General features: G+C 41.0%; 3 protein-coding genes across 4 annotated transcripts; 1 reads left to right on the top strand and 2 right to left on the bottom strand.

The window, feature by feature from the left end:
• Positions 1-1,187: 1,187 nt before the first annotated feature.
• SULT6B1 (sulfotransferase family 6B member 1) lies at positions 1,188-8,481 on the bottom strand. 2 transcript variants are annotated; one of them, XM_068676412.1, is made up of 7 exons: positions 8,245-8,481; positions 5,437-5,549; positions 5,097-5,186; positions 3,972-4,098; positions 3,199-3,293; positions 2,756-2,912; positions 1,188-1,822 (listed from the first exon to the last, which is right to left on the bottom strand). In XM_068676412.1, the coding sequence occupies exons 1-7, from the start codon at positions 8,444-8,446 to the stop codon at positions 1,692-1,694; spliced, it is 915 nt and encodes a 304-aa protein (XP_068532513.1). In that variant the 5' UTR covers positions 8,447-8,481; the 3' UTR covers positions 1,188-1,691. The 2 variants fall into 2 exon arrangements, with proteins under 2 accessions (XP_068532513.1, XP_068532514.1); XM_068676413.1 differs by lacking the exon at positions 8,245-8,481 and adding an exon at positions 7,328-7,581.
• Positions 8,482-9,675: 1,194 nt separating this feature from the next.
• CEBPZOS (CEBPZ opposite strand) lies at positions 9,676-11,515 on the top strand. Its single transcript, XM_068676414.1, has 4 exons — positions 9,676-9,847; positions 10,770-10,814; positions 11,076-11,160; positions 11,278-11,515. The coding sequence occupies exons 1-3, from the start codon at positions 9,745-9,747 to the stop codon at positions 11,156-11,158; spliced, it is 231 nt and encodes a 76-aa protein (XP_068532515.1). The 5' UTR covers positions 9,676-9,744; the 3' UTR covers positions 11,159-11,160; positions 11,278-11,515.
• CEBPZ (CCAAT enhancer binding protein zeta) lies at positions 10,693-26,040 on the bottom strand. Its single transcript, XM_068676404.1, has 16 exons — positions 25,879-26,040; positions 24,269-25,797; positions 22,980-23,211; positions 22,288-22,462; positions 21,051-21,139; positions 20,470-20,523; positions 19,638-19,740; positions 18,942-19,010; positions 17,210-17,276; positions 15,999-16,099; positions 15,109-15,169; positions 13,886-14,097; positions 12,925-13,008; positions 12,369-12,430; positions 12,202-12,283; positions 10,693-11,378 (listed from the first exon to the last, which is right to left on the bottom strand). The coding sequence occupies exons 1-16, from the start codon at positions 26,038-26,040 to the stop codon at positions 11,239-11,241; spliced, it is 3,222 nt and encodes a 1,073-aa protein (XP_068532505.1). The 3' UTR covers positions 10,693-11,238.
• Between the last annotated feature and the right edge of the window lie 74 nt (positions 26,041-26,114).

The following is a 26,114-nucleotide window of genomic DNA, read 5'->3' as shown; positions in this document are numbered from 1 at the left end:
AGCTGCCCCTCACACTCAATAGTCTTCTACTCACTGTTCTTTAATGCTCTTTTAAGAGATGGTAATTAATGAATATGTGAATACATACTGAGAAGAGTCTGCAACTCAGACTGAAAGAACGTAAGAATGCCATCTATAAAATATTCCGTCAGATGGCTAAGTGACCTTAGCTTAAGTAACCTTGCTGGTCCAAGAGTGTAATAATTTAAGAGTAGTCTATTTAGCATCTTGAGATGGGATTTCCTCTTGAGCTGCCCTGGGATACTTCATGAAAATCTTAAATAGAGAAAGATGGCAGTTTAAGCAGATAGGCTGGCTGTTACTAATCTAGTAGTTCAGGCAACCTACTTTACTAGGGAATAGTGCTCCTCAACATTATCCTCAACCAGAACCCTTTGAACTTCCTTCTGTTAACTGCTTAGCAGTGACATTAACCTACTACTCCAGCAGGGCCTATTACACCTCAGGCAAATACATGACAAATACAGCTGCTTCCCCCCCTCTTCCCACCTCACCCCACCCCACCCCCCCCAGCATCTACAAAGGACTTACATGGAACCTTGGATTTGTTTGGGAAGCTTCATCAACTTTAAACTTTTGCTCATTTGGTATTAACCCACTTCGTTCTGGTTTGGTTTGGTATGTTCTATTTTGCTCTAAAATCCTCACTGGTACCCCAGTTCTGGTTTATTGATTTTAAATGGTTGTTATCACAGCTGTTGATTTCAAAAGCAAATCCACATCTACAGACATAAAGTAACCTAGGCAAACCTAGACAATTATGCAAAGTATTTCCAGTGTTATGTAAGTAGCACACTTCCTTTTCTCATATCTAAAAAAATCTTTCTTCCACCAAGTGAACCAAATGGTTACTGACCCTCCTGCCTTGATGCTGTGAAGAAGTCACTTACTCACATTCCTACCAGCCAGGAACTTTTTCATTCACCTCCTCAACGTCCAAAGTGATTACTCTGGAGTGCTCCAGAGTCCTCCTGACAATCACATGTACAAAACCAGATATTCTCAACGTGTTCCCAATTTCTCTCCTGGGTGAGCAGCAAAGCAAGCCACCACCAGAAGGTGGACTCCAACCTCCATGTCCAAGTTCCCTATTCCTTCAATTACTCAGGATGAGATCTCACACTACCAAAAGAAAGAAAAATATTTGTGGTGAAAGGGGGAGTCAGTTTCTACCTACGTTCCTTTATTTTTTTTCTCGCATTTATTTACACACAGAAAGTGGCAAAACCCAACAAAACTTTTTGAAATTTCACTTTAAATTGAAATATTATGAACTTCCAAATCTAAAAATCAAGAAACATCACTATTATTTTAAAAAATCTCTTGGAAAATCACTTCTGACATACTGAATACATTCCCAGTGATTTCAGCATGTTCAAATACTACATATATATTTCACGCGGGATTCTACTAAGTAACATGAAATCATGACAAAAATCAGTTTTAAAAAACAAGTGAAGCCAAAGAACCACAGGTCATTTAAGAGAAGCTGGTACAGTCAATATACTAACTGTATGAGTGAGGGTTGCTTGTGCAAGTTAAGACAGCACGAACAGGCTTGCAATTGCACAGATACACAAAAGTTTCAAATCAAGTATTGTTCTGATTTCTCTTTGATTTCATAAAAGTGAATGAAAAGCTGTCTGGACACAAGATTATTCTATAGATTCTCAGGCCTTGCAGTACACATCATATTTTAACTTTGCTCCCAGCTTGGTTCCTTCTAAGCACACTTTGAATTTGGCATCCATTTCCTTGTTCTGAGCTTCAGTGAAAAGATTTTTCCAGTCTCCAACAACACCTGGAACGTAAAGAAAAGTAAAATAATACCCTTGACAGTAAGGACCAAGGAGTATGATTTAAAACAAAACAAACAAAAAAATCCCATCTCATCTTCTTTCAGGATTTTCTTCTTTCTTCTTTTTCTTCTTTCACTTTTCTTCTTTTAAGAACAACAACAAGAACAACAAAAATTAAATTTTTTAAAAAAAAAAAGAGTCTATGACCCAAGAATATATTCTGCTGCTTTACTTTTGATGTCCTCAACAGAATATGAACATAAAGGGGACATAGGAAGCTACTGGTCTGCTTTGTGCAGCTGCAGAGTACTAGCAACAGAACCAACTGATGTGAAAAGAACTCTGAATGTTCAAAGATGTCACTTCTAACAGCAAGAGCTTTGTGTGCTGTAACCAGACACTGCCCTAAGCTGCAGTCTACTTCTGATCTAGTTTTGGAGAGTCCATGGCCTGAGGTTTTCTGAGTCTGCAGCTCTAGCCTGATTCATGGCTAAAAGACACAGCTCGACCTGTGCAGTGTCTGGATTCAATGTGCTGAGTGAGGTTCCTACGCAATACCAAGGGTTAGTTAGAAAATCCAAGAAAAATCTGTGGAAGCACTTTGTCCAGGATACCTCCAGTACTCACAGAAGCCAAAATAAGACTCTTCTCTGTTTTAGTTGGTGCTCACTGCATACCATGACTGGAGGTTGTACTACATGTAGGGCACTTCTGCTAATCACATTATATAGGGCTTTACTGAATAACTTTGGCCCTTGTGATGAAATCAAGTGATAGCATCCTGAAGCACAGTCAATGTTCCTTAACTTCTAGCCCTGAAAATTATGCACAAAGATTAAGCATCTACTGATCCAAATTCCTGTCTGCCCAAACTGCAGTGCTACCATTCACCAACCTTGCAAAATACGCTGTTTGTTTGCTGTAAACAAATTTACCTTTGCGGAAAAGAACTGAGCCAACAGCACCATGAGTTTCTTGAGCCTTGTCCTTCATTGCCTGGAAAGTGGCCCTGTCCACAATAGACTGGATCTGCTCTGCCGCTGGGGAGAATCCAAAGAATTCAGCTATCTGCTTTACACCAGAAGTCAGATTCTGAAAACAATGCAGTGAGAGGGGAGTCATATAATTTGCTTCCTCTGACAAAGGAGCTACCCACCTAGGATGTGTATAGCTATCATCTACAAACAATATCTTCCTTCACAGTATGTCTTCTACATCATATTGGAGCTCTGCTTTCATATAGCCAGACTCAACTTGTTCCTGAATAGATACTTGATGTTGCTCTTTCAGGAACCTGTGCTTATTGCTTTTAATTTCAGCAATTTTTCAGGGAACAGACTCAGATCTGTTTTGCCTGTTGGTACAGTGCCTGCTTTACCTCTTTCAGGTCTTCATATGTTATGATCATGGTATTCTCATCCTCAATGTGTTTGTTCCAGGTGACTGCATGGTCAAAATAAGATCCCCAGCCAACTGTGAAGAAGCAAAAAAAACATCAGTGTGACCTTCTTTTATCACTGGGTACTTATTTCTCTCTAACTGAAGAACCACCTTCTGTTACCCACCAGTTACATCTACGCAAGCAAACAGAACAGCCTGTCTGTTCTGCGGTACCTTGCTGTACAACAGAATGATGGAGACTTCCACTGGACTTTTGTAAGTGTAATGTAAATTTAAGTGGCTTCTGCACAGAAATATGAATTTCCTCCGTGCTTCCCCTCCATTTCTATATTGTCATTAAAGATAACTCTTAAAAGCCAAAGTTAGACATCAGTCTAAATCTAAAATTTGGGTTGCTTATGAGGTGTTTGGCCTCCTACATGGAAACAGCAAAGACAACAAACTGTCATTCCATTACTATTTCAGATCTGTAGCATTTCCTCCATCACTTGGTGACATAATTTCAGCCCAATACTGTTATCAAGCTTCCAGGAGACTCCCGCACACTTGCATGGAAGAGCAAAATACCCAGAAGCAAAGTATATTTTAGACTTTCTCCCCATTCTGGCATTCAGCTGCCTCCTTTATCATGAGGTGTGGCCACCAGTAAGCTAATTATGAGACAGATGTTTTCCCACTGGTCCCATTTAGTTGTTTTTAAATATTTTCTTCTGTTCCTCCTTCAGCTACATTCAGTAACTATAGCAATACCTTTTCCATTCATGAACTCGGAGAAGAACTCATCCCAAGAGCTGTAACTGGGGACGCTTGGCACATTGTTGTGGAAATGGAAAAATGAAACAGCTGTATCTTTAGGGTTTCGAAACAGCACTAGTATCTGGAGTAGGAGAAAGAGGTCAACAGTTGTAGGTGACATATTTCCCCTGGCAACCAAAATGAAAGTATAACCAAACATTCTGCAATCAATAACTTACTGGAGGCTGCAGAATATTTTCACTATTAGGTAAGGCATTGAGAATAAATGTATAATGTAGTCATAATAAAGACCACTTATCACTTTTAAGATTTGCTTATGTTATGGAGCAATTGTAGAAAGGAACAACTGGAAAAAAATGTAATATTGTCAGAGAGTACTATCCCATAACTACCTAAGACCTGGGAAATAGCAAGGAAACATTTGCCAGCCCCTTGCTACAAAAATCTGTTTGATTCTCCTTCAGGAAACCACAGCTGCTACATTTATATCCCATTTTTCAAAGCATGGCAATAATGTACTTGAAATCCTATGAGGCAGCAATCCTCAGAGAAGTGTAAACACTTCTGAAAACATGTTATACATAAAACAGGGAAAAATATTAATGGAACAAGGATAAAACCCTCATTCCTTAACCAACTCCTCCCTTCCTCTGTGGTACATCTCCTAAATGCTATGTACCTGCCATTGCTCAGTGACTGAGAACCAGAAATATTGAAGTTTTAACAGCATGGCTCTGCATGGAGACAGTCAGTGTCCCAGAGATACTGCTGCCACCTTCATTCCCATCCACAACCATTGTTTTACACAGAGCATAAGAGCAGCATAAGAAAGAAAAGCATGACACCCCTGCCATTTCTGAGCACTCTCACAGCCTCTAGATCTGTTCTTGTTTATGCACCCCTAGGGCTACTGTATTACAGCAGGTGCTAAGCCAGCCCAGGACTCGTGAGATTCCCACTGTCTCCAAGCTGCTTTTCCTCAATGACACCTGCATGGGTGCAAGAAAAGGATGCAGTCAGAGAATTATTCTTGCATGTTGGTACTGTCAGAAAAATTAGGCTTGTTCTTGCAGAGAGAGAAAAAAAAAATTAAAAAAAATAAAAATAAAAAAAGCCCACCTTGGCTTTGTTCTTGAAAATAGACTTGGGGAGGCAATCATAATTCAGATGCGTTGCCAAAATCCTTGGGGATGGAATCTGCTTCATCCTCTTTAGAAATAAACAGAACAATAAGTGAGAACAGGCTTATTACATGAGTGCAGCAGTGATCTGTGAGAGTTGCCAGTGTGAAGCAGAACCTAATCAAAAGGCATTAGTCATCCAAGATTATCCTTTTTCCCCTCTTGGGAGAAATATCTTTACTTGCTGCATTACTTCATTTTAATAACTTGCATGCGGGGGTGCGGGAGAGAAAGAAAACAAGAGACTTTAAGTGGTTCAGTAGGTTCTTTTCACTAACCTGGTATTTATCTGGATCTCCACATTCAATAAATGGTAGTTCTGTGCTTACAGGTTTAGTCTGGACGGTGGTGAATATCAAGTCATTTAAAATTTGGATAAGCCAGTTCGCACCTGGACCAAGAAACCCAGAGAACAAAATAAAAAGCCTTATATAAGATCTCAAAGCCTTCTCATTACATGGCTTAATTCAGCATAATAGACAGTCATCAAATTACAGATAATACTAAAGCTCTCAAAAGATTATAAACAAAATAATGTTTTCAGTTAATGAGATCCTCAATGGCTTCTTAGCTGTGACCTTCTTGGCTCACTTAGGATTGATATGTGGAAAGCACTGGGGGTAGAACTGACTTAATGATGCACTCAGTATCTTTTTAATATAGTCATAAAGCAATCTGTGACAGACAATAAAGGAAGCTTGCCTGACTTTTATGGAGAAACACTTGGGAAGGATCTTGGTAGGAGAAGGAAGGAGTGAGCAAGGAGTTTTGCTCATTCTGCAGTGGAGAAGTGTCTGTCCCTCCCTCCTTGCACTGGGTCAAGGATGAAACAGTCATCAATGCAATGCCACCACCCCAGTTGTGCCTGTTGTTGTCTCCATAAAGTGCACGCCAGAAGAATGCCAGAGGAGCTGCCACCCACCAGACCCTTTGGGAAGGATCTCGTGGCGAAGCCTCCCCACACGTGGCTGTCCGGGCACCAGCTGTGCTGGGGCAGCAGGCCTCCATGGCCAGCTCCATGCCCTCCTGCAGCTGCTTTGTGCTGCCTGCTTTCCTCAGCTTCCCAGGGACCTTGCTCTGCGGATGCCCCACCAACTGCTGGTGGGACAGAGCGAGGGAACGGCGTGTTCACCGCGCCTGTGGCACCCTCCCCACGTCCTTGCAGAGGGACTTGGAAGGCTTCCCGCTGGGGTCACGGGGATGGAGCTGCGGAGCTGCCTCAGCCTCCAGCATGCTGCGAGTCCCCTGTGAACGCAGCTGCCAGAGGCACTAACAGGGAACACAGGATGCAAACAGCGTTAAGCTCATGCGTGCAGCTGAAAGTTATTCTCAGGAAGGAGCTCTTCCACCCGATGTTACATAAAGTGGCTCAGGACTGTGTCCTATTCATACAGTAATGTGTGTGCAATGCGTACACAGCATGCAATGTCTTATAATACACCTGAATTTATTTATATACCACCAAATACCGTAAGACTTATATGTAAGACATTTTGTGATGTATATAATTTATATCAATCTCCCTTTTACATAAAGACCAATGCCAAAAGCATTAAAAGTCTCTAAACCCATGTCTCCATCTGCCCAGTATTAACTGCATGTGCACAAACACTGATTTTATTTTAAACAAAAGCTACAGCTGATAAACCTAAAATTCTTAGTCCCTAAATCCCATCTTGGCTTCTCAATGCACGACCTGTCCCTGGGAAGCTTGGCATCCAGGAGCTCCATCAGCCTGCAGCCCCACCTCATCAATGTGTCTCTGCATCAGTCAGAGCTTTCCTCTCCACTGCACACACCTGAGTTGAAGGAAACATTTCATACAGTGAGACTTCACTGTAACTTAACCTTCATAGTCCTCAATAATTAAAAGGAATGAGGACACTGTTAAAGCCCCGAGAGACAAAGCTGTGGTGCCAAGCTTTGTCAATGGCCTGTCCTTATACAGTCCAGTAAAAACCCTGGACTCAAAACCAGCAGAAATAAAGGTTCCTTACAACAAAGATACATATTTCACATTTTACATCAGCTCCCTTCTTCTGTATTTGCCCTCTCTTTCTCTTGGCTCAGTGTTTTGTCTCAGAGCTGCCATATATTTACCCTAAACACTACAAGCTTACTTCTTAAGCCCCTAAATATGCAACAGTTTCTTTCCAGATCAGAACTTACCAAGCCAAAACCACAGGAACAGTATGTGCTCTTCACCTTGCTGGATGAGACCTTGGTTAAGGGCCCCCTGATCAGAGACCAACTTGAGTGCATCAGCTACCATGTTATTGCACTGAAATCCTTTCCTGGACCCACATTTTCTCTGACAACCCTATGTTTCTGCTGCTTGGGTCTCAAGGCAGAAACACTTGGAAATGATTTCCTAGATTGACAAAACCCATCCCTTTCCTATAAGCAACCATCTCACACAAGACATTTATAACACTGATCAAAATCAGCTGGTTGGTTGGCTGTTGTTTTTGTTGTGTTCCCCCCCCCCCAAAGCTCCTATTGCACCTTTCATCCTTCTTTCATCCTTTCTGCAGACCTCTGACTACAAGATTTCAAATCACACTATGTCACAGCCTATCATTTTTGCAATCACCAAACAAAAACCAATAGCAATACTGAATATAAGGATAATGCTAAGAAGCTGCTTCAATTTTGCAAGATGCCGTGCCCTGCTGCTTTCTGCTTCTTATAAGGAGTCTACTGCATAACTGTATTGCTTTTGTACATTACACTGCATTACATTACTAACACACTTTTCAGAATGCAGTTTATCATGCTGCCAGAGGTATCTTGCCCCACTGATACATAATAACTACACACTTTATTCCCACTTCTTCAGCCAAAAATAGTTGTGAATGCTAAAACATATTATCTCTTCAGAAACATAAACCATATTAAAAAACAGTAGACCAGACTACATAACAGAGACAATGAGCACAAAAACCTGCTGCCTCTGGTTGTACTACAAGTGCCCAATATCCCCCCACAATGTAAAACCATCCTCGGTTGGTTATTTTCCTCCTCATGGTGTCAGCTAATTAGTTACAGTATCACAGACTACAGCGAGTAATCTATAATGTATTCACCACATTTGGGGTAAGACACCAGCACCAGATCGTCCCTTCTGGCTTCCAGGTTCTCCAGGGCTTGGAAGGTCTCCGCACTGCACACTGTCACGGGATAAGGAGTCCCCCGGTAGGAGAACAGCAGATCCTTCAGGGAAAGGCCTTCGGACTTGGCCAGTGCTTTATTTATTTCATCTACAAAGGCTTTCCTTTCCTCAGCCATGCTTATCACCTTTTGCTGGGGATTGAAACTGCTGGTCTAATGCAGTTAAGTGCCTTTAAATAGGCATTTTTAAGGGGTGGAGTAGAAATACTTGGCGTTATTTCTGCCTCTGCCTCTACTCCTGAAAAACCTTTAGAATTTGATACATTTCTTTCTCTTCCCCTTCCCACCTTTCTGGAAACAGAAACTGGGTTGATCTTGCCCATTTATCATCTACAGAGAAGGAATTACTTTAGTACTAAATCCCACTGCAAGCAATACTAGCAAGCTTGGCCACCAGGGAGAACAGAATTGGAAAAGAATTGCCCTGTAATAGCAGCAAGGTATTAAAACTAATCTTAAACAACATTAATAGGAAAAAAAGAGCCTCACAGGAAAGTCCTTAGTAATAAAAGTCCCGAGAGATTTTGACAATAAACTCATCTCCATACCATGAATCAAGAAAAGAAAACAATGAAATCAAAACCACAGAACAAAAAGAACACCACCGAGGGGGAAGTGATGCTACCATTTTGGTAGGTGTGATTGCTGGGCCGCTCTCCATCACCTATCAGCGGTCACGGTCATCCACAGAGGTCCTGGATGACTGGAGACTTGCTGATGCAACACTCATCTGTAAGAAGGGTTGTAAGGAGGAACCGGGATCTACAGGTCTGTCAGTCTGACCTTGGTGCCAGGAAAGGTGATGGATAGTTCATCTTGAATGCAGTCACACAATGTATGTGGGACCACTGGGGTCATGAAAGCCAAGTGCCTGACCAACCTCATCTCCTTCTATTACTGGGTGACCCTGCTGGCAGATGAGGGAAAGCCTGTCCATGTGGTCTACCTAGACTTCAGCAAGGTCTTTGACGCAGCTCAGATTGGAACGGCTCAACTCAACAGGACTTGGCATGGCTCAGATCAGTTCAGCACGTCTCGGCACATCTTGGCATGGCTCAGCACGGCTCAGCACTGCTTAGCATGACATGGCTCAGCATGGTTTGGCTCGGTATGGTTCAGTACGGCTCGGCAGGGCTCAGCACTGTTTGGCACTGTTTGGCACAGCTTAGCATGGGTTGACACAGCCTAGCACGGTTTGACACATATTGTTACAGCCGGGCATGGTGTGTCTTGGCAAGGCACGGATCGGCTCGGCACAGCCCAGCGTGGTTTGGCACGGAGAGGCACTGCCCAGCCGCCCTCTCGTCGCCTTCCCTCTCCGTGAGGCGGGCGGGCGCGGCCGCCATTACGTGGCCGCCCCCCAGGGGAGGAGCGCGGCGGCGCCGGGCGTGCGCGGCCGTTGATGGCGGCCGTTGATGGCGGCCATGAGGCGGCGGCTGCTGGCGGGGCTGGTGGCGCTGGAGGCGGCCGCGCTGGGCGGCGTCCTGCTGCTCTACCGCGCCATGGACAGCAGCCGAGGTGCGGGTGGCCGGGGACAGCTCGGGGCTGGGCGAGGTGCTTGGGAGAGCGGCGCGGCGCCGCCGGGCTTGTTCCAACTGCGGGGTTTTATATTTTTTAAAGAACATAGCGGAGGTTGGCCGCTGCGGCAGGGAGGTTGAACATCGCGCCTGTGCGCAGCGAGAGCGCTGCCCCCGGCAGAGGGGATCCGCCCTGCAGTGTCCGCCTGCTGGCCTGGGGCCAGCCGGGCCGGCCTGCGGGGACAGGCAGCCACTGCTGGGGCGGGGGACACCAGCTCGCCCCTGCCAGCAGCCAGGCAGGGAGCTGGGCTCAGCTGCTCAAGTTCCAGTTGATCTCAGCTTCCACGGCTTCTCATTTCTTCCACTTCTTACTACTCCATCCCAGTTCCAACACGTCCTTCTACTTTTTCTTTATTGTGTAGTTTTGCAGGGTGCACAGAGCTCATCCAGTAGCTGACTGCACGCAGGAGGAGGCTTTCAGCAGTTCATACTAATATACTATCATTTTCATGATCTGTCCCTGATCTGCTGTAAATCATTCACATGACATAAAGCTGTCATTTCATGGTTTTCTGTTGGGTTAGTGCACCTGCTCGCAGGACGATTCAGTGAACACCTAAGGCCATATAGGGAAAGTAAGGTTCCTGCTATTCCTTTAAGTGTCTGCTTTGAGCATCCTTCATCTTCAAGTCTAGCCTGTAGCTGGTTGACACCAGTACAAGGAAGCTTAGAAAACACACAGGAGAAACCCGAGTACAGTTGTGATACAATTAAAAAAAAAAAATCAGATAACACTATTTGAGGGCAGCTATAACAAAGAGCTAGAACAAACGTAGGAAAAAAAAGTAATTAGAAAAATAGTGCATTTAATTATTTGTCTTGAAATATGCTGTGTAAATTAACCAATTTATCTTTCTTGTCAGATTTCAGATACACAATGCAGAAGAGGTTTCCATCAATTCTTGAAGGTAGGCTTGTAGTTTGCTTCGAAAAGATGACTCAAGCTTCTGTTGCATCTCATGTATAAAACAGATTTTCTTACTGCTTAAAACGACCCCAGGAGAGATTGCAGAAGTGTTTACTGTAATGTATAGGTGTGGCTGGAGTGTCGAATGGGTGGAAGACTTCCTCAGAAGTGGAAGACTATACACCCAACCAAACTAGCCATAAAGTGGCTCACCTTTATACAGTTCTAATTTACAGCTAACAAATATATTCTTACTTTTCAGTTTATTACAAATCGAATGAGTGGGCTGGAATTCATGGCATAAAGGAGAATGACCAAATGGCATGGTTAAGCAACAAAAACTAAAAGTAAGAAAAACAGGTGGATAAGAAATATAATTATTTTAGAACACGTATTGTAAAAATGTCCACATTAAGGTGTTTGGTTCATCTTTTTGATTTCTTGCCTTTGTACTTCTTTTTCAGCCCTTTGTGCCTGAACTGTTTCTTCCTTTTGATGATGCTTTTCACATCTCTGTTGTGGAGCCACCTGTCACGCTCTACTTCCCACTTGATCTGTTTGGCATCTGTAAGAGGGAAGATGAGACGTGAGAAACTGATGGATACTTCTGTACATTATGTGGAATATGGATGAATCACGTAGAACTTTAAACTTGACTACTTTATCTATAAATGTTAATAAAGTGCAAATTGCTGGACTTGACACCTGAGAACTTTTTTTTCCATTTCACAATGTGTACCATCTCAAAATCTCCAAGTTTAAGACCACCCTTGCCATTGATTTGTATTTTATTAATGTTCCTGCGGAAGTATGCACTGCTTGAATGCTGCTGTTAATACTTTTTCAGGTGACACCAGAAAGACTTGTACAGGTTAGACAAAGAAAGATTTACATTTATGCCTTTACAAAGGTTATACAAAGAAAGGACCGAAAGCAGTACACATTTAATTTGTATTAATTTGAAGTTATTTCTAGAAAGTTACTTTTTCTTCACCAATCTAGCAAGGAAATATTTCCAATGAAGATATCTGTGCTATGTCTTCCCTTGACAAGGAGCCAGAATACTCTTTATCAGAGCAGAATTCACATGAAAGCCTGAGTAACAGCATATTGCCACTTCTTATTTACAGTGTAAAAGGAGCACACGATAGCCTGCTTCTCTTTTCTGAAGCCTTACTCACTCCAGCAGTCACAGTTAATATTAGTTTTTTTTTTCAGTCAAGAGAGATGCTTGGTACTAAGTCATGTCTTACTGATTTTGAGCGGCTGTCCCTATTGTGTGCTCTCTGACCTTGTATGTATCCCAGTTGAAGTGTATCTTTTTAAGTACAGAATCTGAACAGAAGTAGCAGCTTTACAGCTATCTGCTCTTCACAGCATGTACTTACCTGCATTATCTCTGTTAGCCATGGCATTCAATCCGATATTGTCAAACTTGGACCCAGCATTTTCATCCAGCAGATAGCCAAACTTTAAAAAGACAAATTTTATATTTTAGTATTAAGAAATATGTAAAACACCTAATCACTTTTTTTTAAGTACTGATCAAACTTGCCTCCTCTGCGGATGCCAGCATATTGGCATCTGTGAGTTTCCTCTTCTTTCCTCTGTTGGATCCTACAAACAAAAAGTATGATTCGTATGAGACAGACTTTCAAATTTACAATGATACTTAAACAAAATGTATTTTTTTTTAATTATTGCTATTGTTTAATAAGACCACCTAAAAGAGATGTTAGAAATCTTTACTCACCACCCCCTTAAAAGGAGAAAAAAAAAATCCAAACAGAACTAAATAGCACAATTCTTTGCAATGTGTCAGTATCAAATGCACCCCCACAGGCTAGAGTAATTGCCAGAAAAACTCCATCCTTCCTTCAAATAGAACTCCTTCAATCCCCAATCCTTCAAGAACAGATTGTCATTCTGAATTAGGCCACGCTGGTTGGAGGACAAAAGAAAAAATTTGTTTTCATCTGTAGTTTATTCAAATCTGAAGCCAGATCCAAAAGTGTAGATAATCGACTGTATTGAACACCTCTGAAGCCAAAGTTTTCAGACTTATTTGCATTAAGTCTTCTTAAAAGGAAATAATGGCAGCGTTTCCTTACCTTCAAGCGATCCCACAGAATTCATCTCTTTCTTTCTCTTGGTCTTTTTACTGACAGACTTTGATTGGCTGTCATTCTTAAGGTCTGTCAGGGAATTAAAAAAAAAAAAAGTCAATTCCTTATTCTCATAATTCATGCATGATATTTAAAGCACACTCCCCAATAAAAAATCTATTTAGATATATTTGTCTAGTGCAAGTCTTTATTTCAAAAATTTGTAAGTTTAAAACACAATGGACAGAATTATCAATTAAAAATTGTTCAGTGGTGTGTCATTCCTCATAACTTATTTCCTTAATATTTGTGCTGTGGAAAAATGATAGTAAGATAACAATATGAAGGCTTAAACATTATGTAAACTTCAAATGTCTGCTTGGTAAGCCTAATGAAGTAACAATCTCATGAAAGATTAAGGTGTAAACAGCTGTATAAATAGTTTACTGGTTCTACCTTCAATCGTCTTCCTGTGACCTTAAGTCACCAATTGAAATACTCCATTAATCTGTGCTTTTCCAGCCACATAAAGCGCATTCTGAGTAAACTGCTTTTCAGTTGAAAAGATAATAAAACCATAAAGGTGCACCAATCAGTTATTGTTACAGAGATAATAGATTTTTTATTACTTTTGTCTTTTAAATATTTTAATACTTTTGCATCTTGCATACAGTTATTTATTTATAAAGCTACGTTTGTTCTGCCATTTTTTTCAGAATGAAGAAAGCATGATTTGTATGCGAACTGTTGAACCCAGATGCCTAATGCCCACTTTCACCTAGGAGACTGTGGCAAGAAATTTCATTTCTCTTAAGACTAAATACTGCATTGTCCAGAGAAGGACTGGTCACTTCTTAAAAGCCAAACCTCCCACCTAGGTAATTAAATTTAAGCATGTAATTACATATCAGGTAATGTACTTTTAAAAACTTTTTCTTCTTGTTTTTGGTATTAAATGTTACTTTACCTAGGTTGTCATCATCATCAGACACATCCATAAATACACCTCCCTCTTCATCCATATCCTTCTCAAAGTCTTCTTCGTCCATGCTTCCTAAGGAGACCTCCTCATCATCCAGATCACTGAATTCATCTTCATCATCAGAATCATCCCAGTCAGCACCGGAATCCTCAGTTCTTTTGCTTTTCTTACTGCCTGTGTTTTTCTTTTTTATGTTACTAAAAAAATACGTAATAGGCTTAGCAAATCATCTGGCCAAATACTGGTTGCATCCATATAACATTTATCTACCTGCAAACACTGTTAGAAAGCTTAAACATCACTGCAGCTGCACTGCATCACAGTAGTAAATGTAGGATGAGAGCTAGTGAATGTATTATGCACTCAGGTATGTTTTCAACATCATCATATGGAACTGTTAACAACTAAACCATTTTAAGTTCTGGAGAGAATCCTATTCCAAAATAAACACAAATGTCAGCTTTAGTATTTTCTCCCTATGTGTCTCTGCTCCTTTTCACAAAGTCTTTGTAAAAAACACATAACACGCAGGTATTTCTAAATGAGGATGACACCTATATTCTTTTCTTTCCAGAAAGTAAACATTGCTCTTCAGACACTAGGTGCATGGTTGTTTTGTGTCTCCTATTTTTTTTTAATACACACACTAGTCTGGATCATAAAAATGTCTTGAAAAATAAAGTTTCTGTGTTGATTTTAAAGTTGCATTGCAGATGGTTTAAGTAAAGAAGAGGCTACTTAATCAGTAATGTAACTGCTGACCTCCTGAAAACTGAGCTGTGTGATTCTGGATCCCACAAAGTTTATCACTCAGTTAGGTCCAGTTACAACCAATCCTTAGAGTAGTACCATTATGCCTCATTCTGCTTTCTTTTGTACTTGGTGATTCTCAAACAGAAACCTGAGATGATGAAAACCAAGTCAGATTGCACTTTGCTTACTGGGTCACCGCATTGTATAGATAAATACTACAGGTCTCACGCTTCAAGCCAACGTACTGTAAGCACCGCAGGATCATGATGCCCCATTCCAAGGGATGCAGAAAAGCAGGATTACCCAGCATTCAACTGCTATTGCCTTTTTTTTTTTTTTTTTTTTTTGCAAAGTGATATACACAGTCTTTCTGAAAAACCTCTATCCAGTTTCTCAAAGTAAAACTCTATATGGGTATTAAAACAAGAGATGAAAGAATTGTCTCAAGGTCTTACCCAGCAAAATCAAGGTCATCCTGGCTAACATCAACAGCACTATCATCAGCTTCAAATGCATCTGGGGGGGGAAATTCAAAGAAAACAAAACTTTTTACTAAAAGAAATAAAAAAAAAAAGTGAAGTCTATGCAAAATACATTATTTTAGGTGTCATTTTCCTGACTAGTTAATAACATCTGCTTCAATAACAAAGGGCCCTGATTTCAGGGAGAAAAAGCTCCTATCATCAGATTCACTTCGGAATAAATTGCTCTTAAAAAAAAAAAAGTGGTAAAAACGAGATCTGAAAAATTAGAACTGGTCTGATTCAGAGAGTAAAATCTAACGTTAGACTACCTTTAATTTAAGCATCTCAATTTAATGTCAAAAATTCTCAGAGACAGTTTATGTATTAGAAATACTAACAATTAAAAGGTAAATACAATTAGTGACAGGTTCTTCTCATAACTAGGACCATATTAATCATGTCACTAAGGAATACCCCCAGTATGGGAGCTCTGAATTCTATAAAAAACGTTATACAAAATTATAAGTGTTATTTAATGCTTAGGCTACATTAGGAAAAGAACAAAAGGGCACAAACTGCTATTTACGAGTTTATATTCAAACTCTGAAAACTTCCAGCCTGAGCTGAACAAGCTGAACACTACTGGAGTAGTGAGAGAGAAACCTTCTACAAGACAGCCATCCATCTGGCCTGTCTCATGTGAGGGGACAGTATGACCTGCTGACTATAGTAGGAATAGGAATTACAAAGACAGTTTTCTTCTACTTTCATATGACTGTATTTGGTTCTTTTATACAACACAAACTAGTGAAGGATACATTAATAATTCATATAAGCACAAAATACTGGGACAGCTACTTCACGGAAAACTGTAACCTTACCCAACGCTCTTTCGAACTCATCATCATCTACGTCTTCCACACTTTCTTCATCCTCTTGATGATTTCGTTTCTCTCTCTTATTGTCCATCTTTGTATAAAATCTGAAATAACATAATTGCTCTCAAACACAAAGGCACAAGAGAAGATCTTTATGACAAGTTTTTTTTTTAAAAAAAAAAAACAGGAGATTGTTTCATGTGTATTTCCCCAGCTAAAAAGTGTAAGTTAAGTGCTTCATCCCAAAACAGAGATTTGTATTTTCTTTGTTTTTTAAACTGTAAGCCACTACCGTAAAGTTAAAACCAAGAAATTTTACAGAGGTGATAGAAATCATTCTGAACATACTGAATTCATAAAAGGGCAAAAGGAAGATGGGAAAATCTGCCTTATATGTGTAAGTTCAACTTGAATCCAATTTAAAAAATAAAAAAGCAATTCACCCTTTAAAGTTATGCTAAATTTTCCCCCACAGCCCTTTGTGTTTAGTTTTACCTAAACCTTCAACTACTTTAAGCCACTTTCACTCCTTTGCTTACTATTAAAGAATACAAAATCCCACCAAAACAAAGAAGGTGGATTTGATTATACACAAGGTCAAAGGACTTTTTAAAAGAAAAAGTAAATTCAAAGACTGATCTCCCAAGGAGATACTCCCAGGTAACCAGCATTTTGATTTAATATGAATTACTTTTTGCCAAATGTGTAACACTTCATCTTAAGTATTACAGCTGCATTTTTACACAATGATCTGAAAGGAAAACCAACCATATAGAAAGAATCATAAAAAAATGCAGAAGAGTAGCTCCTCTGACTTTCTTTGCACTGTTCCATTTAAATAAGCTTTGATATTAGTAACAAACAATTTATAAAAATATTCTATTTTTTAAAATCTACTTCTGATGCATAAGAATTACAACCCGCAAGACATTCATCATCACCCAGTGTTTAAGGTCTATTTATTATAACGTCAACTCATTTGATGTGTAGACTACAAACACTGGTTGCTTTCATTCAGAAGTAATATTCTTTCCTTTTGCCCAATTTTGAAATTATGTTCTAAGGAAAGTACTGTCATCACAAGTCACTCAAATTAATCAAAATTTGCAAACACTTGGAACACTAAAGAATACTTATGAAAAACTTTTTTTTTTTTTGAAGGCAATGCACTCAAAACCAAAACTTATAACGAATGTTCTGAAATATTTCATTACCTGTGAAAGAACACTTCATCCACCGGGATTTTGCTTTCATCTCTGGCAAGGAATTCTTTACTGTTGACTGCAAAGGCCAAAAAGAATTGATATTACTTCAAGTTGAAATGATTGTTATTCATTTGAAAGCTGAAACAGCATTGCACAGACAGAAGCACACTGATATCCAGTGTCATCTGTTAAATAAAGCAACTTCATCACAAAACCACTTCAAACCTGTACTAAATGATCAGTTAATTTCTTCAATTCAAAATAAACTAAAGAATGCAATAAACAAACTGTATCCTCAAATGCACTGTAGGTAAAGCTTCTTAGTTTAAGCTTTGATAGCCCTAAAACCATGCACAATTATGGATACATCAGCTAATCTGTAGCAGTAAAAACTCTGCACAACACCACAGACCTGGAGTGACACGAAGCACATCCCTGAAAATGTTACAGATTCCAGCACAGAAGATGGTACCTCCCTCTGTCCTCAAGCAGCAACTTTCACTGAATTTTTAACCCTGATTTTTAACTAATAGTTCTTAATTACTGTAAAAATTGCGCCTAGACAAAACCCAGCCTCTTTCAGGAGGCAGGAAGATGCTAACCAAAACAACACTGCCAGAGATACCTTATGCTAATCCTAGCAACAGCTGAGCTGTGGCATTGCATGAAGAAATCCATATCATTTAAGGAAGAGGTTAATGTAATTTACATCATTTTATAAATCAATTTTCTTATTTTTAAGTCACTTTTATTAAGCAGGATGTGGTTACACAATAACTTGGAAACAAAAAAAAAAACATTAACTACATACTACTACTGCAATAACTACTAGATAAGCTTACATTTTAAAGATTTTTACATTATCTTACGTATTAAAAAAAAAATAAAAAGGATTATTTGTAAAACTAGGATGCCAGACATAAAAATAGCATGTTTGTGCACAGAAAATTTATTTTATAAATACGTCTATCTCTGAAGTTAGTACCCTAACAGGTTGCCCTTCTAACTAGAAATACCATAACCTGGAACAAACTCTTAAGGTTTTTAGCATTTTTCCCCAATGCTGTTGCCAGCTATAGGCACAATATTCTAAATTTTTCGTGTAAGTTTGCAAATCTACTCTCTACCCAGTGAGTGTATTATCTTTTCTCATACAAGGGTATGCAGAGAAGGGTAGTCTAGCATGAGAGAAGATACAGAAAGCATATGCAGGTGATAGCAAGAATAGCACTACAGACAAGGCACACTGTTTGCAGTAGCTTTGTCCTTTGCTGTTACACATTTTTTAATGGCTAACAGGAAGTATGACCTTAACAATGCCTAAGAAAAAGGAATTATATTGATAGAAAGTAATTGACAACTAAAGGAAAAAATACAGAGAAAAGAAAGGTATTAGCAAGCTTTGACGTGTAAAGCCAAGTGGAAGTACAGTAGGAGAAAAACTGCTTTCCTACTCAAAGATAATGACTGAAGGAACTGAGTTCCTTTGTCTCAAGATGATTTAATGGATCCAAAGTTTCAGCTGTGGAGACTTCATGCACCCTTACATGAACTTTAGACCTGATCCTGAACATCAGGTACCACTCTTGATGGACAGAACTTGCTATCTGTTCTTCTTTTATCGCTAACAGAAGTGGTATGGACAGCACACAGGATGGATGCCCACAACAATCAGTCAAGAATTTCTTAACTATAAAATTATGACTTATTCATAATCTTCAAGGGTAAGTGGCTGAATTACCTGCAAGAGTCCGCCTATCTGTCATAAACTGCTTCTTCTTCCGCTGCATTACCACACTGCTGGTGTTCTCTGTAGCAGAACAAAAAACACTTCATTACAACTGATACAAAGCTGGGAGGAGTGACTGATATGCCAACAAACATGTCAAGGGAAGCGATTCTTTCCCTCAGTCCTGGCAAAGCCACACCTGGACTGCTGCATCCAGTCTGCATTGCCCAGAGCTAGAGAGACATGGGTGTACTGAGAGACACCAGCAAACAGCCACAAAGATGATGAAGGGACCGGAGCATCTCTCCGGTGAAGAAAGGCCGAGAGAGCCGGGACCATTCAGCCTTGAAAAGGCCATGGGGCAATCTCATCAATGCACACAAATATCTGAAGGGAGGTTATAAAGAAGGACCACTTGGCCTCCACAGATCCCTTCCAACCTCAACCAACATATCATTAGTCTTTACACATCCCTATTACTTCGTTTATTCCTGACAGTTTCACAGTTTCTGCAACTGATGATATGAGAGGCAGCTGTATGTGACTGGCAGACATCTCTCATGCTGCCCTGAAGACTGACGCCATTCCTCTGTTGCACCACATGTACTCCAAATTCTTGACAAGCACAAATTGGCACTTGACAGTCTGACAGAAGTTTCATTGTCAATAATCAAGATTAAATGCTAATATGTACATAGCAATGTTTACCTTTGCCTTTATTGGGTTTGGGATTTCTGTACACGAAACGATCCAAGAATCTCATTAATGTGAAATCCTGCAAAGGGTCACCGGAGTACTGAATGTGATTTCCCTGAAAGGAGAAAAAATCGTTACAGTCTTCATTTTCAAAAGACAGCAACAAAACATAGTTAAAGGACTCAAACAGACCAAGATCATTAAATCACAATTCGAAAGACAAGGACTTGGGGGATATTTCATCCTATAAGCCTGAAAGGTTGCAGCCTTTATACTTTTTTGTTCTTGAAATACCAGTATTTTCTACAAAAAGCATCTCTCTCGCTTTGTTTCAGTGATGAACTACCTTGCAACGTACTGTACTAATAGACAAAACATTTTTATTGACAAAAAGATTTACAGCTTGCAGCCAGGAAGTCAGTACTCAGTGTAATTTAAATATCATATATTCAAATGAATATAAAAATTCTAAGCAGGTATTGTGCACAATTCAGCAGAATTAAAGAGGATTTGATTCAAGAGCAGAGCTCCCCCCATACAAAAAAAAAAAAAAACAACCAAACAAAACTTTAAACAGATAGACGAAAATTCTAAACCAGCTTTAAGAATCATGTAATACCATGTTTTCACCAAGTTGATTACTTCTGTGAGAAGCCTGCTTTAGATAAAAAGGCTTTGATTCCATGAAAAGCTTTGTTTTCGAGTGTATGCTACTCACAGTGTTGCAGAACTTCTAATTACCTGCAGAGTTCAAGGAGGCTTTATGATGTGTTTTTTTTTTAAATGGTAAAAGACAGCTAACAAAAAAATCAAAGTTCAAAGCTAGAGACTGATAAAGACTTACTTCTAGAATTGTTTTTGCAAACAGAGCCACAGATGGATGGTAGTGTTCGGAAAGCTGAAAAACACAAATCATTTGTTTATTTCTAGTCCAAAAATAAATGCAAACATCATTCATGTTGTCATATCAGACTCCTGACACTAACACTACGTTTTAACACCACTCTGCAACTCACCAAATAACACAGACCTGCATGAGTAGCACAAGGCTGATGTGCTCTGCCCTTGAACAACTGAGAAACATCACGTTCTAACCTTTTACTTACATGAACTAAATACAATGAGGATCAACTATAGTTTTATTTAATGCAATGCTAGAAAGTTTTGTTAATAAAAACTAAGATCCAAAAGTCAAAGAAAATAAATTGTTACAGTTCAAATCTCCACCTAAAAGTTACTGTTCCCTCCTCTGAACTATCAGCACTGAATGTAGCATAAACAAGCTTAGAGCTGAACAATGTGTCCTTTAACCTTTTTGTCACATCACCCAGGTAGCTACTGCAAAAATAACCAAGTTAATTTTCTTCTCTTGAAGCAAGAGCCATACTAAGAAACACTTTAAGTACCAACACAAGAACGCTTTACCTTCTTCAGTTCCCAAAGGCTTGTACTTTCAGCACCACAGTAGAGAGGACTTCGGTGCAAAGGATCATATGAAACCCCATTCTTCCTGCCTAGGGGGCAAAGGAGACGAAAAAAAGACTCAAGCAACTTTATGAGAGTATTATTTTCATTTCACCATGACAGCAATGCTGCCCATCATTCTTAGCTGGACAGGCCACAGATTTGTACAGTAGCAAGACAGGATTATATTCAGCAGCCCAGACTATGATCAGGACACAGGAGAGTTCAAAGGATTTGCTTCCAAGGAATCCCCTGAAAAGCCCTGCTCTGCTCCAAAAAGGAAGGGATTGTCCCCTTGTACACAGCACCAGTAAGACTGCATCTTGAATACTGGTCAGTTTTGGGCCCCTCACTATAAGAATATTGAGTTGCTTGAGCACGTGGAGAGAAGAGCAACAAAGCTGAAAAAGGAACCAAAAAGCAAGTGTTATGAGGAGCGGCTAAACGAGCAGGGCTGTTCAGTCTGGAGAGGAGGTGGCTGAGGGGAGACCTCATTGCTCTCTACAACTGCCTGAAAGGAGCCTGCAACAAGAAGGGTGTTGGTCTCTTTTCTCAGGTGACAAGTGATGGGATGTGAAGAAACGGCTTTAAGTTGTACCATAGGAGATTTCAATTGGACATTAGGAAGAATTTCTTCACAGTGAGGATGGTCAAGTATTGGAAGGGCTGCCCAGGAAGGTGGTGGAGTCCTCACCCCTGGAAGTATTTAAGAGACGTGGCACTAAGGGACATGGCTTGGTGATGGGACTCGGGAGGTCAGGTTGATGGTTGGACTTGATGTCTTGAAGGGCCTTTCCAAACTAGATGGTTCTACGTTGCTATGAAAAGGTCATCAGGAAAGAAAAAAGCTAGAAGCAGGCTCAGAGCTAGACAACTTGTTTTAGCAAGCTTCAAGTGAAGGTGCAGTTACACATCGTAACACTGGCTACGTCGCTCTGTAGGTGTTTCAATTTAGAAGCAAGAAATCCCCAATCTGTTTACTACTTAGGCACAAGCACACTGAACTACATACAGAGAAAATAGCTAGGAGATTAACACAGTCTCTTCGGAAAACCAGAAAAATGATTCTGATTGCTTTGAATCAAACTTACATTAAACAAAAAATAAAACAACATTTAAATCAATTTTACAAAAAACTCTTGGTCAACATGTGACTGAAGTTAGGCCTTGCATGCATTATAGTTTCTTGCTAATTTACCTCTCATATTCACATGATGCACCCATGAAGCTGCTGAACTCGAATTGTCTGGTTTACCAGAATTTTCTGCTGTACTCCCCTCTTCCTTTTCTACTTCTTTGTCTGCATCTACAAATTTTTCCTCATTCTCTTCATCCTCTTCTTGATCCTTAAAGCACTCTTCTTCATCAGACTCCTAAATAAAGAAAAAAAAAAGTTTGTGAACACCTTCTCCTTTCCAGTTTTATTCTGATTTGTTAGAAAGATGCATGTATTTCTAAAGTAGCTGCTCACAAAAACACAGACAAACAATGGCCAGTATTTCAGCAACACAGACTTTTGGCCTTGATATTTACAAGACTTAAAACTGAACTCTACAGTCACAAAGAAGGACATGTTTGGAAAAAGCTTTTTGGGCAGGAATGTTTACCTGCTTGCTTATATGGCATTTAGCAAAATAATCCTCTCTCCATAAAAGGACATAAGACTTGCTAGAATGTTTACACCTATACAGATTCTTAATGTAATTATGATTGTTCAAGTACTTTCTCCCATAACGTAACCAAATGCTAGTAAACTCTGATAAAAATTCTGTTTAGAAAGGCAGTCCTTCCAGGAAAGGAGGAATTACTTGCAAAGGGAAACAGGTTAGGGAAAGGCGTTCATGAAATTAGCTCTTAGTAAAAGCCCAACAAAATAAAGAAATGCTGTACCATGTGATCCTGTAACTGGACCCTTAGCCCCGGTTTTACTTTCAGAAGCTCGGACAGAAGGTAGAGGGTTCCACAAATGAAGGGTGGCGTTTGCCCGCAAGCGACTTGAAGTAACCTCTTCACAAAGGCCTTCACCCGCCGTAATACTACATCTGCCTTCAGAGACTTATAGACAAGGTTAAGAAACATGGATGGCTTTGAGCAGGCTGCTAAACCAGGATCTAGAAGCTTCCTGTAGAAAACGCAGGAGAAAATACTGTTAATTGTCACGATGCACATAGAATAGTAATTGCTGTCAACAACAATTAGGTACATTTTTCAGACTGGTATCCAGAAGACCACATCCAGCTTGCTCGCCAATACTCCAAACCATTATGACCAAGCCCAAAACACCAATGGCTGCGTAATATTTTTAATCTTCAGTATATCATTTATTATGAATACAGCTAGCAGTAAATGAAAAAAAAAATACTAGAGAAACAGAGCTTAAGAGAAAAGTTTAAAAATTGAAGATGTATAAAGTGAGAAGGTAATCTATTCAGATGTTCAAAAAGTAGAAAGAAAATGGTTAGCAATCAGCAAGCTTCACAATGAGTCTAGGTATCTGTGTTGCCCAGGTATCTGTGTTAGCAAGTGCATTTTCTATTCTACTTTTTTCCAGGCCACCTGGCTCGGGAAGGCTGCTAAATGCATTGCATGTCCTGGGAGAACCTGAGCTCCCCTTCTAAAATCAGCAGCAATTAAACAGAAGCCTGCAAGGATCCTAAGAAGAGTCTAAAAAATCATCCAGGACAGAAGAAAGTGATAGTTTTACAGCCCAAGGTTTCTCAACTTAACAAATTAAATTACCTAAGGATTTTGCTGACATTGCATTTTTTCATGAAAAAAGGATTTTCATTAAAAAAAAAACAGGATTGTAGGCTATTACATAGCTAAAACACACTACCTGTACAAGTGATATCAGAAGAAACAATTATCATTTAGTTTCAAAATATATCTGGATATAGGTATGGTAGCATACTACCAGAAAACAGCACAAAGCATAAAATCCTTCAGGCATGTTCCTAGGAACTACCACTGCCATGTTTTATCCCCATGTCAAGTAAAAGAAACCCCATATATTTTCTTCTAGCTCACAGAAAACATCAGAAACATCTAGCCAGCGAGACACAAAACTTGCAAGATCCTAAAAGCCAAGTACACATTTCTACAAGTTAAAATCACTTCGAATTATCAGCGACTACTTCATAAAATTAAATTTAGACCAGAAATCCAAACGTGCCACTCACTTGTATAGCGCTGCGTAGTACCTGTCCGACACAGTCTGCTGGGAGTCCATGACCTGAAACAGCAGCATCAGGGCCTGGACGCTGGTGCTGAAGTTGACGAGATGCAGAACTTTAAACAAGGTGTTCATTTGCTCCTTCACTTTCTCATCGCCAGTCTCAGCGTAAGGGTAAGCTCTGTTCACCCCGCTAAGAAGAGCGCTGAGCATTTTGGATTCAACATCTTTTTTCTTAATGCAGTTCCGAAAGAAGGAGAAATACAAAGTTATCAGCTTGTTAGCCAGCGACACTTCCTCATGACTGAGGACCATCTGGTTCAGAAAGCACATGGCATAGTACTGAGTTTTCACGCTGATGTTTGAGCGGTACAAAAGCCTCTCCATCTCACTGCACACCACTCCTTTCATATTTGGATGCTTGTAAAGCAACGTCTCTAAGAGATACGAGGCTTTGGTGGCTATTTTGTTCTGCGGGTCTCCCAGTTTATTTACCAGCTGAACGAGCAGGAATTTCTCCTGCTCAGGCTTGTTGCAGAGCAGTTCATGGGCAGCTGCCAGCGCTCGCGCTTTGGTTGCTGTCACAGAGTCGTGACTCAGGGTTTCTAAGGTTTGCACAAATTCTGCCACCTGCAGTTTCAGCTGATGCTCGAAGTACCACAGTATCAGCCTCCTGTCTCTCGAATCCCTGTTGCCACTTGACATCTTCTCTATGTTGTTAAAAGGACGCTGCGAGAAGGACCACAGTTTCCGAGTGTCTGGCAAAAGATCTGAAAGGAGAAGCTCCCTGAAAGTATCCAAAGCCATGAGGCTCTGCTGCCTGCCACCCTTTTTCTTGACGAGGTTTACCAAGTTCTCAACAAACTGCAGGCTGTGGACAGCGCTGTCCTGGATGAGCAGGGTCATGGCTGCCATCCTGTCGGGTAAGGTACCCGATGACACCACAGTTTTCATCCACGCCGAAGAGGCCCCCTTCTGATAGTCTGTCTTGCTCTTGTACAGCTCTGTCTCGTGCTGGTACAGCTTCTGGGCCAAGGCCTTATACTTGGACACCAGCGCCTGGTCCTGTGGCTCAGAGGAGAACTCGCTGGTGTATTCCAGGTCATACCACTTACCCCCTGGCTTGATCAGGATCACCTGCCTGGCGTGAAACTCAAAAACCTCCTCCGGCCTCTCCTTCTGTGCCGAGAGCTGCTGCTCTGGGACCCCACCAGCTTTCTTTTTCTTGCTCTCCTTCTTGCCGCTCACTTGCTCTTTGCCTTTTTTTTCCTTTTTCCCCCCTAGCGGAGCCGGGGCGCTCTCCTTCTTCCCTTTCTCCTTCCTGGGGGGCTTCCCCTTCTCCCCTCCACCATCCTCCTCCTCCTCCTCCTCCTCCCCATCCTCCTGCATGCAGCTCTCCGCGAACCTGTCGAACCCCAGCGAGCTGACGAAGGCCTCCAGCTCCCCTTCCTCCAGGTCATCGATGGCGCCCTTCCTGCCGCCGTCCACCATCTCCTCCTCCTCCTCGTCCAGGGCGCACAGCATGAGGAAATCTTGCTGCGGGGACACGAGCGGCCGTTACCGGGGGGCAGCCGCTACCGGCCGCCACGTGCTCCCGCTCCCCTCCGCGCCCCTCACCTTGGTGCCGCCGAGCCGCAGCACCTCGTCCAGCGTGAAGCCGTCCCCGCCGCCTCTACCCCTATCCCCGTCCCCGTCGCCATCCCCGTCCTCCTCGCTCCACTCGTCGCCGTCCCCCGCCTGCTCCTCTCCCGGCCACCGCCGTCCCCTCAGCGCCGCCATGGCCGCCGAGCCACCTCCCCCCGCCCAGGCGCAGCCGCGCTGCCGGCTCCCGGCGCGCCGCGGGGCCGAGTGCG

Source organism: Anas acuta, chromosome 3 (assembly GCF_963932015.1).
Source record: "Anas acuta chromosome 3, bAnaAcu1.1, whole genome shotgun sequence".
Taxonomy (NCBI): domain Eukaryota; kingdom Metazoa; phylum Chordata; class Aves; order Anseriformes; family Anatidae; genus Anas; species Anas acuta.
The sequence above is the reverse complement of the archived record's forward strand: the minus strand, read 5'-3'. Positions and strand labels throughout refer to the sequence as shown.

Coding starts and splice junctions, on each gene's coding strand:
- SULT6B1 (XM_068676412.1), bottom strand. CDS start 8,446: ATGGCTGAGGAAAGGAAAGCCTTTGTAGATGAAATAAATAAAGCACTG. Junction 5,550..8,244: donor GGTGTCTTACCCCAAATGTG/GTGAATACATTA, acceptor TTCTTGGTCCAG/GTGCGAACTGGCTTATCCAA. Junction 5,187..5,436: donor GAGATCCAGATAAATACCAG/GTTAGTGAAAAG, acceptor TTATTTCTAAAG/AGGATGAAGCAGATTCCATC.
- CEBPZOS (XM_068676414.1), top strand. CDS start 9,745: ATGGCGGCCATGAGGCGGCGGCTGCTGGCGGGGCTGGTGGCGCTGGAG. Junction 9,848..10,769: donor CGCCATGGACAGCAGCCGAG/GTGCGGGTGGCC, acceptor CTTTCTTGTCAG/ATTTCAGATACACAATGCAG. Junction 10,815..11,075: donor GTTTCCATCAATTCTTGAAG/GTAGGCTTGTAG, acceptor CTTACTTTTCAG/TTTATTACAAATCGAATGAG.
- CEBPZ (XM_068676404.1), bottom strand. CDS start 26,040: ATGGCGGCGCTGAGGGGACGGCGGTGGCCGGGAGAGGAGCAGGCGGGG. Junction 17,277..18,941: donor AGATAGGCGGACTCTTGCAG/GTAATTCAGCCA, acceptor TGGCCTTTGCAG/TCAACAGTAAAGAATTCCTT. Junction 16,100..17,209: donor GATGAAGTGTTCTTTCACAG/GTAATGAAATAT, acceptor ATGTTATTTCAG/ATTTTATACAAAGATGGACA.